The sequence below is a fragment of the Phalangium opilio genome, unplaced genomic scaffold (genome assembly GCF_054372755.1).
Source record: "Phalangium opilio isolate 3A_F unplaced genomic scaffold, DU_Popi_V2 ptg000048l_1, whole genome shotgun sequence".
Classification (NCBI taxonomy): domain Eukaryota; kingdom Metazoa; phylum Arthropoda; class Arachnida; order Opiliones; family Phalangiidae; genus Phalangium; species Phalangium opilio.
In genome coordinates this window covers 5,403,559-5,420,660 of record NW_028324170.1, presented here as the reverse complement: position 1 = coordinate 5,420,660, position 17,102 = coordinate 5,403,559, and the positions used below count along the sequence as shown (strand labels likewise).

The 17,102-nt window shown below is 35.9% G+C and overlaps 2 protein-coding genes across 2 annotated transcripts; one reads left to right on the top strand and one right to left on the bottom strand.

Moving 5' to 3' along the window:
- Positions 1-3,358: 3,358 nt before the first annotated feature.
- On the top strand, positions 3,359-9,532 carry Eaat1 (Excitatory amino acid transporter 1). Its single transcript, XM_089839752.1, has 10 exons — positions 3,359-3,604; positions 4,169-4,458; positions 4,583-4,827; positions 5,244-5,286; positions 6,994-7,051; positions 7,197-7,389; positions 7,521-7,754; positions 7,981-8,225; positions 8,285-8,369; positions 8,498-9,532. Exons 1-10 carry the CDS (start codon positions 3,520-3,522, stop codon positions 8,667-8,669), a joined length of 1,650 nt encoding a protein of 549 aa, XP_089695878.1. The 5' UTR covers positions 3,359-3,519; the 3' UTR covers positions 8,670-9,532.
- Positions 9,533-11,402: 1,870 nt separating this feature from the next.
- On the bottom strand, positions 11,403-16,992 carry LOC149673944 (uncharacterized). The gene is made up of 4 exons (XM_089839748.1): positions 16,882-16,992; positions 13,773-14,647; positions 13,224-13,706; positions 11,403-13,190 (listed from the first exon to the last, which is right to left on the bottom strand). Exons 2-3 carry the CDS (start codon positions 13,865-13,867, stop codon positions 13,328-13,330), a joined length of 474 nt encoding a protein of 157 aa, XP_089695874.1. The 5' UTR covers positions 13,868-14,647; positions 16,882-16,992; the 3' UTR covers positions 11,403-13,190; positions 13,224-13,327.
- Between the last annotated feature and the right edge of the window lie 110 nt (positions 16,993-17,102).

Sequence of the window (17,102 nt, the reverse complement as noted above, 5' to 3'; positions counted from 1 at the left end):
ACCCTACCCAAAAATACAAGCTACGATCAAACATTTTTGGTAAGTTTTAAAATTAAAATATTTTTCGCGGTACTACCAGGTTTATTTTTACCTATAAAACTTTTGTGGCTAGAGAGGTTTTTTTGTAATTAGGTTAGACCCATTTTCAAGCGCAGTTGATGAACAATACTGTTCTTTCATAAGAGATTTAACATTACGGACTTACTATACGCGCTGTTTTACCAAGTGCGCTTGTTACAGCGAGGGTAAACCGGTTTCTTTGATAGTACTCGAGGTGTATTTTCGTCGAATTTTCTGAAGGAGTCTCTCATTAAGAGAGAGATGACGAAGAATGTAACAATTGCGTGAGAAACGAGGAATTTTAGGCAATAGATAGGTTAAGAAATTTATACTGTCGCAAGCCCATTAACCATCTCTAACGGTAATTGGCCATAAAGTTCGTCTATAGAATATAGCTGTCAACCAGTATACTAAATATCATAAGTTTATTAGATATGTTCCCATAAGTATGACACTTCCTACACTTCGTAATGCTAGAGACCTACAGTTCGAGCTAGTTCGAGAACAAGTGAGAATTGACCACACTCGGTGGTTTTGCAGTCCATCTTCCTATTCAGTCTGTATTAAGCCTTTAACAGCGCCTCACCAGACGTCACTTTACGAGAGAGTATCTATGACTTACGTCACTTCATGACAAGCTCCAGTTTTCTTACCAGTGACGAACTTATGGAACATATCTTATGAACTTATGTAAATATTAATGAAATCGGTTGCAAAACACTTCTGGCTGCCATTTTTCAAGATGGTCGCTGATTTGAAAAATATTTCTTGGTGTTGTCCTAACGTTCCTGCAATGTTTTGTCTTCAATATAAAGGGGTTTGAGCTGGGCATTGATTATCAGTTAGTCAGCCAGTATAGATAGTAAAACGCAAGTATAATGTAGAATTGTGTGGAAATTGATCTAAAGAAAATTAAGATTAAAAAACACTTGCTTAAAAATAAAGTTCCATCATAGGATAGTCTATTATATTATATAAGCTAACTGGAAAAGTATTTCTTAACGTATCTATTATGTTTTCTCAATGCCAAAAAGTACGTTGGAAAATTTATGGAATTAGGATAGTATGTCTGAGAAGTTCGGTTTAAGGTAGACAAAATTATCGTTCTTTTTTCTCGTTAAATGACATATATTACCGTCAAAACAGTAATCTAGGATTTACCGCTACTGGAAATTCTAGTAAACAAATTAACTTAGGCGTAGTAGTACGTTTGCGTGTCCTATGGCTGGTTTGTGATATTATTATAAGTTCATAAGGTATGTTCCATAAGTTTGTCACTGATTACTGAGAGGTTGTCATGAAGTGAGGTATAGGTGAAACGTCATAGATTCTCGTGAAACAACACCTGGTGACGCGCTGTCAAAGGCTAAATAGGGAGATGGACAGCATATACGAGTTTAGTCAATTCTCGCGTTGTTATTAAACTATCTCTCAGTTGTAAATCTCTAGCATTACGAAGTATAGGTAGTGTCATACTTATGGAACATATCTTATAAACTTATGATATTATCTATGTTCTAGTGTAATCCTCCTACCATGAACGCTGGATTTTAGAAATCCAGCGTTCATGCTCCTACTATCATTTTTGGAACAACCTGTACCCAGAATTCGAATTCCCACGCTGTTCATAATTATCCTTGCTTTCTAATTTATGCGTTAAAAATAATAGTGTTGATTTGGGTAACATTAAATCAGTTTTATTATACCTAACTATGGTTTCTTCTCCACGAAATTAAAAATTATTTCCACCCCCTAACGGAACGCTTTTTAATTAAATTGAACCACGTTACCCAAGCGTGTCAATATCTGCATTTCGAAATAGTATCATTGAAGGTTTGTTTGCATTGTATTCTTCACTTTATCATTAAGGTACTTTTATTTAAAAATCTAATCAGCCCCAATTTCTATAGTGATAATCTTTATTGGTAACATAAGTTGATGCTCATCTAAGTCTCCATCTAGCTAACGTAACCCTTACCCAAAATGTTCCGTTAGTTCTATGCTACTATAATAATATTATAAATGTGAAAGTTTGCGAGTTTAGATGAATGAATGTTTGTTACTTAATCCTGCTTAAACAGATGAACGGTTTCGGATGAAATTTGTCGTGCAGGTATAGACTTCGATTTCCATAAATATAGAATGTTCAAAAGTTGACGGGCTTCATTTTGGCGGACCCAAAACATCATCGCAAAGTTACTCCTAGCAAAAAATGTCATTATCTATTTGTCCCTTCCACTTTGACGATAGGTAAATTAAAGAGAACAAAGAGCTCAATGATCGCGAATAGTAATTTTAGGAATTACAGTGTAACGTCGCACACTTATGGTCGTAACTGTATGACAATAATATGGCCATCAGATCTTACGTCATATAGCCATGAAACTCTTTTCTTGCGCTTTCCATAACTCTAATTTATCAAATACCGGATTTCGTCATCCGTTACTGATAACTTATCAATATTTTTTAATTATCCTGTTAAACTGTTACCGTTTACAATATGTTGTAATCGTAATGAATGTACATAGCACTAGAAGGATCTTTTTATCAGCGAAGAATTCTGCTAAATCGTTGAGTGTTTAACGCGCTTTCGTTTTATAAATAACAGCGTTGCTTCGCGATTTTAAAACAATGATTGTATAAATTTACAGTGTGATTTGAAGCTTCAAATCTGTTAGGTCATAGGTCAGTTATAACTCCGGTTAAACAAACGCGTCAAAGTAACGATGCAATCGACGACTATATAGTTTCTTCAGAGTCTGATAAAAAGTAGGTGTAGGGGCCAGATTTTTATAACCCTCCCCCAAACATATCTTAATAGCCAATAGACGTGTTTCCTAAGCCGTGTTTCCACCTGTAGTTTAAATCAATTCAAAATCTTTGGAGAATCATCAAGGCTTAACGTCATTTGAAATAGTCCTTTAAAATTTACCAGTGGTTATCTGTATTACGACAGACCTTAATCACTGATCACGTGGCATTATATAATTGTGAAATATTTCAAATTGAAATTAGGCTTAAAGTATATGTTAATGTATTCATAAACCACGTGACTTCACATATAATTTTGTTCGAAACTTTTAATAAACCGAGCAAAACTTCAAAATTGAAAACCAGGCTTAACTATTATTCTATACACATTTGCTGTAATGAACCTTTCTACACAAATTTTTGTTAATTTTTCAAGCATACAGAGATATTTTTAAAAGTTATAAGTAGTTTAGCTAACATTCGCATCATTATTAAATTTTAAAAATAGAAAAAAAAATGATATACGATTATTATAACGCAAGACAGATGTTTTATAGTCAGAAATATCCACTAAAGATTTGTTTCTAACACTTTTTAACTTTGAAAGATTCGAGGAGATAGGAATATTCGGGTACTTCAATGCGTGTGTTTATCTTTGGGTGTTATAACTCACTTCCTACAAAAAAAGAGTTTTAATTTCCATCGGAAATGGATGAAAAATATGATTCTGCTGTAAATTTGACTATGGGGAAACGGATATCCTATGGTGCCATGGAATTATTACGCAAAAAAGGTAATTGTTCTATACGAGGATATCAAGCTTCCTTCTTTAAAGGGCTACAAAAGTGGTTTCCACCCCCCCCCCCCCACTTTCATAGCATCTCCCCACTGGTCAATTTGGTTTTAGTTTTAGAAAAACGGGAACTGAAAACTGTTGAAAAGTAACTTTTGGAGTCCCAAGAGTTTAGAAAAAGTACTAATCAAGTACTAAGACTTGAAAAATGGCAGACAGAAATGTAAAAACAATAAACATCCTTACTGAAATAGCATCCGTATATACCTTTCAACCGATATCATTTATACTTATATTTTTTACTATATTGCATGTTTGATTTATATATCCTCCAGTGGGCTTTTGAGGTAATATTTTAAAATGGCATCCCGAAAAGTAATAAAACTGTCCCGATGTCTCTTAAAATATATAAAAATATATAAAATTATTTTAATACTATAAGTTTGGATAAATAAATATATAATGTCCACTGCAAGAGAATCTGAATACGGATTTTAACTTTTAGTCTATCAGCGTCCGCTTTTGGTGTATGTGATTCAGACCTAGTTTATTTATTTTTTTCAGAAATGACCGCTGAATACGATATGGAGGGTAAGAACCATCACCCGGTATCGGTTCCCATCCCAGCACCGACTTTCCCAGTGTCTGGAAAAGGTGTCGACATTGATCGTCCACCCCGAAACAAATGTTTATCGTTTTTAATCCATAACTGGTTGACCATCGCAACATTCTCATGCGTTCTTTTGGGAATTTTGGTCGGATTTCTAATACGCAACTCTTCCGATGAACAGTTCTCCCAAAGAACTGTCATGTACATCATGTTTCCCGGTGAACTATTCCTTCGCATGTTAAAGGTAAAGTTATTTTTGATTGCCAATTAACTATAGTTTCCAGTAACTTACTCTCAAACTTAATGGAACGTATCATATAAATTTAGACTAAAAGCGAACGATGCTTAACTGTAATTATTTTCTATAGGGCCTGATTTTACCCCTGATCGTCGCGTCTCTGATATCAGCCATTGGAAGTTTAGACACTTCCTTGTCAGGGAAAATTGGTGCCAGAGCAGTGGTGTACTATATGGTGACCACTGTAATGGCGATTATACTCGGGATCATATTGGTTGTTGCGATTAGACCGGGAAAAGGAGGAGCTGAAGAAGATTTCGGGTCCAAACAAGGGAAAGTTATTACTACTGCTGATACCCTTCTAGATTTAATGAGGTTAGTTTTGATTTCTACTTAGTCATCCATCAGAAAGATTTGTAGCTATTATTATTTTGATTAATTTGCTTAAGTTCAAAGCGTAACTCCCTTTGACCTTTGCTCCCCATCAGATAAACCGAACTAAACTAACCCATTCAACGATTAAATACTTCATCTTACTACCTTATAAAATCAGCGGATTTCCTTAGTAACTGCTATTAGATAAATGACGCTCGTTAGAAAAATAGGTGTTTGGGATATGTGATGCTTGTGTCAATGCCTTAACCCATAATAATTTTAGCCAATCAGGGTCAAGGTTTTCAAATCTTAAGCGTCCCACTACACGAGAACGCTCACTTTATTTAACAGTTGTTAAAAAAAACGTTTAATAGTAGGATATTTATTAAGTTCGATTTTTCTTTTCTTTCACTTAGGAACATGTTTCCACCCAATTTGATCGAAGCGTGTTTTGCACAAGTGAGTTATACATAACCAATTAATTCGGGGTTTCTTAATTGTTCGAACATATACAATGGGGTGTAACCACTATACAGGGTGTTTCTGAAAAGTCCATCACAAATTAAGGGGCGTGTTTATGGGACCAAACTGAGCGGAAAGTACCAAAGAACATGGGGTGTACAACATTTTGTTACGGAGATATGGCCTTCCAAACATTCGCCCCTAAAACAAGGAAATATCCAAAAATGAGGAGTAACACTTAAGACCGACTAACCAGCTTGTTTAAAATTACTAGACAATTTCAATAGCCTTTAATCGAACAATTGATTTCTACCTTTACTAATCAGAAGCGTATAAATGAGTAGAAGTATGCCTACGGTGGTAATGTAAAATTAATCCCAAGTGACATGATGTTTCAAGATCTTCCCAGCACCAAGTAAAATGGTTCTGATTGAAGGGACTTTTATTAGCACAGCGTAAACAACGTTATTTTCAGGAATTAGTCCAAATGTCCACGGGCGGCATTACAAAAACGAGGCAGTCTTTCGAATGATACTTGGACATGTTGGAAGATCCCTGGCTTGTTCCTGTTATCTCAAACCGTAAAAAGCTACGCAAATCTTCATCATCACGGACAACACTCTTGTACGTTAGGTATGACCTTGAGAAAACCTAAAAGGACATCTCGAATGTATTTGAAAAACCCATCTCCAATTAAGGGGCGTGTTGTTTGTTTCCAACAGAGTAAACTCGCCCAGAGAACAATTACAATGCAGAGCCACGTTTCGGCGTTAATGGCACACAAAGGTGGTTTTCTCAAGGTCATACCTAACGTACAAGAGTGTTGTCCGTGATGATGAAGATTTGCGTAGCTTTTTACGGTTTGAGATAACAGGAACAAGCCAGGGATCTTCCAACATGTCCAAGTATCATTCGAAAGACTGCCTCGTTTTTGTAATGCCGCCCGTGGACATTTGGACTAATTCCTGAAAATAACGTTGTTTACGCTGTGCTAATAAAAGTCCCTTCAATCAGAACCATTTTACTTGGTGCTGGGAAGATCTTGAAACATCATGTCACTTGGGATTAATTTTACATTACCACCGTAGGCATACTTCTACTCATTTATACGCTTCTGATTAGTAAAGGTAGAAATCAATTGTTCGATTAAAGGCTATTGAAATTGTCTAGTAATTTTAAACAAGCTGGTTAGTCGGTCTTAAGTGTTACTCCTCATTTTTGGATATTTCCTTGTTTTAGGGGCGAATGTTTGGAAGGCCATATCTCCGTAACAAAATGTTGTACACCCCATGTTCTTTGGTACTTTCCGCTCAGTTTGGTCCCATAAACACGCCCCTTAATTTGTGATGGACTTTTCAGAAACACCCTGTATAATATAATGATATACAGGGTGTTTTTAAAAGGACTGTCAGAAATTATGGGGGATATTCTTTTAGGCGATTTCGACATTTTAGATTGGAGCATTTTACGGATGACCCTTAAATTTAATTAAGAATGCTTCTTCATGTGTAAAACACTTGAAGACGCTGACCCAGACGGCATAATGTCACAGAACATTTTTCACTCAAAATCGCCGACCCCCCTTAATTTCTGATACACCTTTAAAAAATATACTAGCCCATTGTTCCTCCTCAAACAACTAACTTATAGTAATTATAATCTTATATAAACAATAAATTTTATGAATTTATTTAACATTTCTAGTATTCAACCATTCTTATTGAGCCGACACCTGACTTAAACGCCACTGAAAACTATACTGGTAAGAAATCTATTCTCACTAAATTACTGTAAAGCGAAGAGTAGGGGGAGATTGAACGCAATCAAATCTGACTTCGTCCAGACGCCTTCTTTCTTAGTAGCTATACTAGACTGATTCTAATGAAATAATGCTTTATTTTTCACAGTTCCAGAGGCAACCCAATGGTTGATCAAAGAAGGCGGTGCATATGGCGGCGGAACCAACATTTTGGGTTTGGTCGTTTTCAGCGTGGTTATGGGTATCGTGTTGGGCAAAATGGGTCCGAAAGGAGAGCCTCTATTGAACGTCTTCACATCCTTGGGTGATGCCATGATGATGATCACCAAACTCGTCATATGGTAAGTCAATTTATCCAATGTTAGGATTCTTACGTTGTTGCCCTGGTAACCTGACTCAATGATCCAGCGACCCAATGAAGAGATAAGACGTTCAGTAACATTAGATGCTTACTAATAAGACGCAATTGTAGGTTGTCACCAGTGGGTGTATTTTTCCTCATCACGGCGAAAATCGTGGAGATGAAGGACTTGGGTTTTCTGGCTGGTCAACTGGGCATGTACACCTTGACAGTCTTGATTGGACTATTCATTCACGGACTCATTGTTCTGCCACTTTTATACTGCATATTTTTACGTCAACTTCCGTTCAAGTATCTTTCTGGAATTATTCAAGCCTTAACCACCGCTTTCGCCACTTCGTCAAGGTAAAGCATTTTCTTAACTCAAGTGCTATGCAGCGATCTCTGATTTGTACGGATCTCTGTCGTCTAACTTAACTCCTATCTTATTTTAATATTGTAGATGCATGGTTCCAATTTTAAATAATTATTTGCTCTTCCCAAAACAAGAAATATTATTTAATTATAGGACACATGTATTTGTCGTGTTCCATGTACATTCAGTACATTTCTTTTCAATTTTACTTTACAGTTCAGCCACGTTACCAGTAACATTTTCCTGCTTGGAAGATAACAATGGCGTTGATCGAAGGATATCCCGATTTTGTTTACCCATTGGGGCAACCATCAACATGGATGGCACGGCGCTTTACGAGGCTGTGGCTGCCATCTTTATCGCGCAAATGAGAAGTGTTCCCATGGACGCCGGAAAGATAGCGGTTATTAGTATCACGGCGACAGCGGCCAGTATAGGAGCCGCTGGAATTCCTCAAGCAGGTATGAACGAGACCTTATCATACGCGTTAAAACAAGACCTTCATGTGTTCTATTTATAGGACTCGTTACTATGGTAATGGTACTTAACGCTGTTGGATTACCCGCTGATGACGTGGCCTTAATCTTCGCTGTTGATTGGTTGTTGTGAGTATCAAGTTTGTGTTTTGTGCAAATACAAAAGTACTGTTCCTCGGTTTTGTTCGCTAGTCACAGCACGCGCCGCTAAAGTTTCCCGATTCTTTTTATAATGGAATTTGAACGTTTCTTTACAGAGATCGTTTTAGAACGGCAATTAATGTTTTGGGTGACTCTATCGGTGCGGCCATTGTACAACACTTAAGTTTGGCGGATTTGAAACGAATGGATGACGTGCATCGTGGAAGCAATTTCAGTGACGCGCCGGCAACGGGAGACTTGAAGTCCTTAACGGAAGTCAATAAATAACCGGAAGCGTTCTATATACTTGTACATTAGTTCTTTAGAGGATAAAATCGTCGGTGATTAGTGAAACTGACTTAAGCCTGTTTACAAAGGACTGAACAAATGTGAAATCGCGCAACGACGACTAGAATTGGTGCGTTCCAGAATCGGTATTCCTTAACTGAGAACTTTGGTGTATTCATGGCGCTCAGTCTTCATTTAGCTTGAACCATGAAAATACAGGTAGGGTTAGACTAAGCAACAGCCTTCTACCGGTGTAGATATTGTCAAAGACAATTAAAAATATCAACAATGGAGGCATTTCTGTACTGTCCAGTATGTCCAAGTCTCGATCTCTTTCTCACTAGCTTCGAAAACATTTACTCTCAATGTTTACTCTCATAATATACACCGATTATGGATTACAAGTAAAATTAATTTGCACTGTCAATGGCAGGGATTTCAAGTATTACGAGCAATCCCTTTAGTACAGTCGTGTAAACTGATTACGCTATGTTATCTCTTCCCCTTGCTCATATTTCGGCATGGCTCGACGTTTTTCATACCAAATCGCCGAGGATTCTGAGAGATTTCTACTCTATCCCACTCTCTTCTCCAAGAGAGACTTCCCCTAATGTACTCGGACAACATAAATCGCGTGTCGCTTTACATTCTGTTATTTTTATTTGTCTTTGATATCGTAAAAACTTGACCGTGAAGTTAATTCTCACATTAATCGTGGTTAACACCAATATATTCAAGGTCGTTTGCGTAGTACGGATTTTCATAGTGTTATAAAACAATCTAGCCAGAGTAAATTATTTTGTTAAACCTGATTTTTTTTTACTAATGTTGACAATAAAAACACATTTATGTAAAATGAGTGACTTAATTGGCTTGTGTTTTATCGTAACTTACAAGATGGGTAAAGTAGAATTTAATGTGTTCTAAATTCTAAAATATTCATGTTGTTATAGTTAATTAATAATTCAGATCTAGAACCTACGTGGTTTTCTCATCTAATAAGAATATCCCGTCAGGTATTTTCTATTTATACTCAATCCGAACTCGTAAGCCGATTAAAATTTGTTAATAATAGAAATTTTCTTATTATTTTCAGTACCTGGACTCAACACTCGGAAGTTACGCATTTATAAAAATATCTTTATTATTTTCATTATTAATCTTATTAACAAAATCTAATGTATCAATGGAATATATTTCAAAATAAAAACTTAATATTATTTAATAAAATTATTTCTATTTATAAGCTTACTAATTATAGTTATGGCTATGTTATAGAAACTTGATTGGTACCCTCTGAATATAAGCAGAAGTATATAATACTTTTTTTCCGAGAAAAGTGTACCACCACAAAGCGTGGTAATTGTAACATGATTCTTCCCAACATCAGAACATTAGGAAAGAGGTTACTAAACCGAATCTAATGTGTGGTAAATGGTTCCCTCATCATAGTGCTTTCTCAATTTAAGGGGACAGGCGAGTCGAATAATAAACAGAATAAATGACTTTAACCAAAGTTATAATGATGACATATATTTGAAGAGTATTTTAACTATTAATTTTTAATAAATCTGAATGTATCAAATGGAATATATTTCGAAATAAAATATTGCTTTAATATTTATAAGTCTGCCTAATAAATATATTTTTACTTGTAAGCTTACTGATTATAGTTAGTGACTAAGGTATAGAAACTCTATTTATACCCTCTGAATTAGAGTATGATTAAAATGCTTTTTCAACACAATAGAGCGGCGAGTCGAATATATTGACATGACACATTCCTAATCAACAGTCAGAATAAATGACTTTATCCAATGAAAATTTTGAATACAGTATCAAAGTTACAACGAATTATTCTATTCGAAGTGCGTTGGACTGAAGCGTGACATATCAGCCGTGTTTGTTTGTGTGTTGTAGAGAAGGGATTAATTATCCGGTCACGTGACATGACGTCATATCCGATCACGTGACACGACGTCATACCCGGTCACGAGACATGACGTCATATCCGGTTACGTGACCTATGACGTCATATCCGGTCACGTGACATGACGTCGTATCCGGTTACGTGACCTATGACGTCACCGAGGTAATTGACTTTTGACGTCACGACAGATGTTAATGGTATAGGTAATGATTGTCCATTCAGTTAGGCCTAGCGTTCATTCATTTAGGCCTAGCGTTCATTCATTTAGGCCTAGCGTTCATCTATTTAGGCCTAGCGTTCATCTATTTAGGCCTAGCGTTCATTAATATAGGCCTAGCGGTGTTCAGCTATTTGGATTTCGTGCCTGGGATATGGCGCATCCGAGTCCGCGCATATGAGCTTTTAGCGCCTCCCGACGTTGGAAATGTATTTGGTTGCAGGCAAAGGTCAGACGGCTCATTCGTTGCCTGGAAACCGTCGAGGTCAGACGGCTCATTCTTTGCCTGGAAACCGTCGAGGTCAGACGGCTCATTCTTTGCCTGGAACCCTTCGTGGAGGTTGCTTGGAAAAACCTTTCAAGCGCAGCTGATCGTGATCCCGGCTTTTGAGGTCGATTCTTGATAGCTCCGCCATTTCGCAGATCGTTTTTGCCGAGGACGCAAGCTGAATTCGACGCTCTTCAACTTGGCGGCCATTGCTTCGCCTCGTGGTGCTTTAACAGTCCGTAAGCCTAAACTTTACAATAATCCAAACTCATCTAGCTCCCCTTAAATTATTTATTTTATTTCAAGTATTTAAATTAATTAGGTAGTGTTAAATGTTAGTGAATTTTATTTATTTATTAAAAATCAAGTACAATAAATAAAATTTTACGAGATCTTGGACAAGAGAGAATCCCTTAATAATTAGTTTAGTGGCTATTATTATAAACTATTAAACGAGGTACATATTTAGTTTAGAGATATCGCGACAGATTTTAGGAAATTAAGTCCCGTTGAACACGAGGACGGTTGCCCTAAGCCTAATTAAGCCTTGTCCCATTTAAATTCTAGTTATTTGCGGATACGGTCTGTGGGAATAGTTTTAAAATAAATAAATGGAAGGTTTCCTAAAATAAGTTTAGGGGCTATTATTAAATAATTTAGAGATAACGCGACCGATTTTCGAAAATCAAGTCCCGCAGACATAATTTTAAGACACGTGGACGTTTGCCCTAAGCCTAAGTTAACCCTTGTCCAATTTCAACTAGAGATGGGAATAGTTTTAAATAAATAGCAGGTTTTAATAATATTAGCTAAGAAGATATTTTAAATTATTATGCTATTAAAAGGGGCAAGCAATTTAGTTTAAATCAATGTCGAGTTTTCCTAAAATTAATTTAGGGGATATTTTAAATTAATTTCATTATTAAGCTGCGTAATTTAAAATAAATAAATAGAAGGTTTTTCGGAAATTAGTTTAGGAGCTGTTTTAAATTATTTTCATTATTAAGTTACATAATTTAATTTTAAATAAAGGGACGGGACGGTTTTCTTAAAACTATTTTCTATATATTTTTGGGAAATAATTAGCTAGCGAGAGTATATAATTCAGGGTGAAAATCACGGTAGTCAAGTCTTTCTTTAATTTAGGGTGGCAATTAGTTGGTGTAGTTTGTCTCGGTTTATCAATTTGGTAGGCAGTTATTTTTTAATTAAGGACACGCTTTTCGTAAATTATTTAAATCTACGAGATTACTTTGTTAGTAGGCAATAGTTCAATATGTGTTATTAATATGTTTTAATTTATAGATGTGGATGATTTTCTTGGATTTTTCTGTCGCTGGTCATTCCGAGACGTATCCTTCCAGATGACATCCTTTGTTCAGATTGACTCAACACGAAGCTGTTCTGGACTTGCTATGTATCATTCCTGATGACACGCTTCGTTGGATTCACGTTACATGTCTTCTGGACTTGCTATGTATCATTCCTGATGACACGCTTCGTTGGATTCACGTTACATGATGTCTTCAGGACTTGCTCTTTCTCTCAGCGGTGACTTAAAGATATGGAGGAAATCATCGACGCTAGAAGACACAAAATATATCATTTTTACTTGCAAATTTTTCATGTAACCACTTAACTTAATTTTTTTTTGCTTGCAAATTTTATTTGTAACTACTTATTATTTTTTTTTCGCGTTCAAACTTTTAACTTACCAACCTCTTTATTTTTTTGTTCGAAATTTTTGTAAACACTTTGGTTTTTTTGTTTTTTATTGAATAAATTTTGCCTTAAACCTCGTTCTTTCTTTTATTTCAACACTTTCGATACTAGGCTTGGTTTCGATTTTTTTTAATCTGGACTTAGGGGGGTTTTTTTTTACCCTTTTTTAGTCTCTTTTAAGCTAAATAATTAAAATACAATGAACAAAAACCAAAAAAAAAATTTTTACAAAAAAATAAAATTTTTATTAAAAATATATAAAAATTCATAAAAAACACGCAAAAAAGGTAAAAAAACTACCCTAAGTGTTTTTCGACTATTTTTGTTCCTTCCCCAATATCGAAACTTAAATTTTAAACTTAAGCTACCACCCCCAAAGTAAGCCTTGCGAGCCCAATTACCACCCCCAAAGTAAGCCTTGCGAGCCCAATTTAAATTTAACAAACCCCTGTTCAACTCGGGAATCATTAAATTTAAACTAAGGCCCGCTGTGGAGCCCCCTAAACCAGGAAACTTCGTCCTTAGCATGGGATTTCCAATGAAAGTCCACTCGATGATTGAAGTCCTCCAGTCGATGATATAAGTCCTCCAGTCGATGATATAAGTCCTCCAGTCGATGATATAAGTCCTCCAGTCGATGATATAAGTCCTCCAGTCGATGATATAAGTCCTCCAGTCGATGATATAAGTCCTCCAGTCGATGATATAAGTCCTCCAGTCGATGATATAAGTCCTCCAGTCGATGATATAAGTCCTCCAGTCGATGATATAAGTCCTCCAGTCGATGATATAAGTCCTCCAGTCGATGATATAAGTCCTCCAGTCGATGATATAAGTCCTCCAGTCGATGATATAAGTCCTCCAGTCGATGATATAAGTCCTCCACTCGAGAGAATGTTCCTGCGCAAGAGAAATTCTTATTATTATTTATGGAAAATAGCACATGCATAACTTCAAATTAAATACCTTAATATGAAAATCCAATTGAATATTCTTGCATGATGTAACGTAAAATGTTCGGGCAGAAGACAAATTATTATTATTTGACAAATGCGTGACATTAAACTAAATACCTTAGTATGGGGAAGTAAAATAATACCATAAAAACCTAAGCCTTGATTTAAACCCGCTCAAAATCGTGTTTACTTTTAAAGGACAAAGCGTATAAGCAACCTTCTACCTTAAACATAAATCATAAATTTATTTAGATCCTACAAAACTCCCTCAAAGAGTTGCCAAACGCTTTTCCCCTAAAAATATTTATAATTAAAATCATAAACTAGATGCCTTAATACCGCAAAGGGAATCTCACCCTTAAAATCCTGATTACGTTCATTATTCTTAAAAGGGAGGGCTAGGACCAGTTTTCACCTATTCCATATTTCAGCATTTTATTCATGTCCTGGCGAAAAAAATCCCTAAAAAAGAAAAGGACACAAGCGCTTTCCTTCTAAGAATAAATATAATAATAAATAATAAACTAAATACCCCAATAATTGCCTACAATGTTTAACAGGCTGTCGAAATAGTCTTTTTGCTAATGAGATTCCCTTTAAACGGATAAAATCAAAGTGTAGACCTGAATTGAGAATGGAATTGTCCCGTTAATATTGCTAAAATTACTATTAATAAGATTTAATTACTTCACTGAGAGCCTAAAATGTCTAAATTGTTTTCCTAGTGAGATTCAGTTTCAACGGATAAAATCAAAGTGTAGACCTGAATTAAGAAAGGAATTGTAATGGGTTCATTGACCTGATTAATATAGGTTGCCATTTGTCAAATGATAATAATTCATTCTAGAATCCAACATAAATTTCTCCTTTGGAAACAGATGATAGCTAAAAAAAATAAAATCTGTTCAATTCAAACAATCTAATACAAAATTAAAATTACTATCAGCTTAAAAGGCACAAGCATTTTGAATAACATTAATTCCACTTTCAAATAAATCATTTAACATAACTAGAAAGATAAATATTAATACGGTTTAGGGTCAGTCTTGAAATGTTTATCAAATAAACAATCACTTTGAATTACTTTTAAACCGACTAAAAGATTGAATAGTAAAACCAGGAATAAATGCAACGCACAATTAATTAGAAAAATATAATAAGATTAATTTCAAATATTTTGAATAAAAGTACGACATAAATGTGAATCACGAATACTGTGTGCCATTTGAAAGCAACTCCCCAAAATAAACTTCTAAATTCTTTCCAAGAAGCCATTTGGATATGGCTAACTTGTAACTACACAAATGTTATGGTGAAAACAAATGGGCTTGACAGGGCCGGAAATAAGAAAACTTTCATATAGAACATCTGTCCCCTCCTTTGACTAGAAAATTTATAGGACCTTGTCCACTAGTGTGTGCAAAAACTCCGCGTATCTCTAGTAGAACCACAGTTATGAGCCTTCAAAGTTGGGTGTAATTATGGTGGGATGGGTAAATAGGACTATAACATAGTCAAAGGACACCCCCATATCTCTAGTAGAACCAGAGTTACGAACCCCCAAAATTGAGTGTAATGCTATTCCTTGTGACCCCTGTTTGCCGTAACCCTGGGTTTCTAATATGGTTGGATGGGGGGGGGGAGATAGGACTATAACGTACTCAAAGGACACCCCCATATCACTAGCAGAACCAGAGTTATGAACCCCCAAAGTTGGATGTAATTATGGTGGGATGGGGGGACAAATAGGACTATAACATAGTTAAAGGACACCCCATATCTCTAGTAGACCCACAGTTATGAGCCTTCAAAGTTGGGTGTAATTATGGTGGGATGGGGGGGCAAATAGGACTATAACATAGTCAAAGGACACCCCCATATCTCTAGTAGAACCACAGTTATGAGCCTTCAAAGTTGGGTGTAATTATGGTGGGATGGGGGGGGGGCAAATAGGACTATAACATAGTCAAAGGACACCCCCATATCACTAGCAAAACCAGAGTTATGAGCCTTCAAAGTTGGGTGTAATTATGGTGGGATGGGGGGGGGCAAATAGGACTATAACATCCATGTTGTACCAAGCAACATTGACTTGTCCAATTTCAGGAATCATTTAAAAAATTAGGTCCATCAAAACAAGTATAAAAAGACTAAATAAATTGCCAATTACAACACTGGCAAACCATTGGCAAGAAATTATACTAGCTTCCCAAAAGCGTCTGGTTTAACATTCTAAATAGGGCCGAAAATAAGAAAAGTTTCTTATAGGACATTCGTTCTGTGATACCCCCTTTGACTGGAAAATTTATAGGACATTGTCCACTGGAGTGCGCAAAAATTGTGTCGCGTCTTCATAGTCAAGTTAAATACCTTCGGAAAAATTTACTGGTCAACTGTCCAGTGACCCCCTTAGTTTTTAGAAAATTTATGGGACATTTTAAAATTTTATTGGACAATGTCCAGTGTCCTGTGCTTATTTCCGGCCCTGAATAACACTCGATAAATAATATTTCCCTTGGAAAGGGTGACAGGAGTTCATGTATTAATGACATGATTACCAATCTGAAATACTAGTAGCCATTTTGCAAAAATTGTCTCAAAGTTGAAATATTTACGGCGTTAACCAAAGAGAAAACAATAAAGCTAAAGTTATCCTTGTTCAGTGGGAAACTACCTATTCAATGTAACAAAATAACTTACGTATTGCCCAGGATTGTTTGTTAGTCGCAATAACAAGTTAATAATAATAAAAACTAGAGGAAACCAACTGCTGTTGAAAAATATATAAGTCTAAGATATACTCTGACAAAAAAGAAGAGCATTTACCGTCTCTCAGCATCCAAAATTATTCAATTATTAAAATGGCTAATAAACTGCATTTAACAAAAAGAGGGGAAAAATTGTACAGCCAAGCTTGGTGAACCCCAGAAAATTTCAGCAAAATGGCTGCCCAGATCTGCCCTACTTTGGGCCTTTCCGCGGGCGTGGTTGGACCAGCAACTTAATAGGATTGCATCGTTTTCGAAGACTTAAAACCGCAAATTTTAACGTTAATTAATTAACGTATCTTTCTACTTATAATACTATTATAAATTATAATAAAAACCTTAATAATTTACCAAATCTAGGTTATTTTCGCTACGGCGTAGAAAATTCGTCCATTTCGTCAGTCGTCACGGCGTGAAAAGCAGACGACACATATTGGACTAATTTCAACCACGGAGGACATAATTTTATACTGGAGTAGCATAGTTTAAGCATGGATGAAGGATGCGCGTGAAAAACATTCGACGCTCTACAGGATGTGCAACTCCCTATACTAAAAAGTAGACAAGTCGAT

Excerpts from the sequence above, each read along its gene's own strand:
- Eaat1 (XM_089839752.1), top strand. The coding sequence starts at position 3,520 with ATGGATGAAAAATATGATTCTGCTGTAAATTTGACTATGGGGAAACGG. Across the intron at positions 7,755-7,980 it reads GCTTTCGCCACTTCGTCAAG|TTCAGCCACGTTACCAGTAA; the intron begins GTAAAGCATTTT and ends TTTACTTTACAG. Across the intron at positions 8,370-8,497 it reads TTCGCTGTTGATTGGTTGTT|AGATCGTTTTAGAACGGCAA; the intron begins GTGAGTATCAAG and ends GTTTCTTTACAG.
- LOC149673944 (XM_089839748.1), bottom strand. The coding sequence starts at position 13,867 with ATGTCACGCATTTGTCAAATAATAATAATTTGTCTTCTGCCCGAACAT. Across the intron at positions 13,707-13,772 it reads AATTGGATTTTCATATTAAG|GAACATTCTCTCGAGTGGAG; the intron begins GTATTTAATTTG and ends TCTCTTGCGCAG.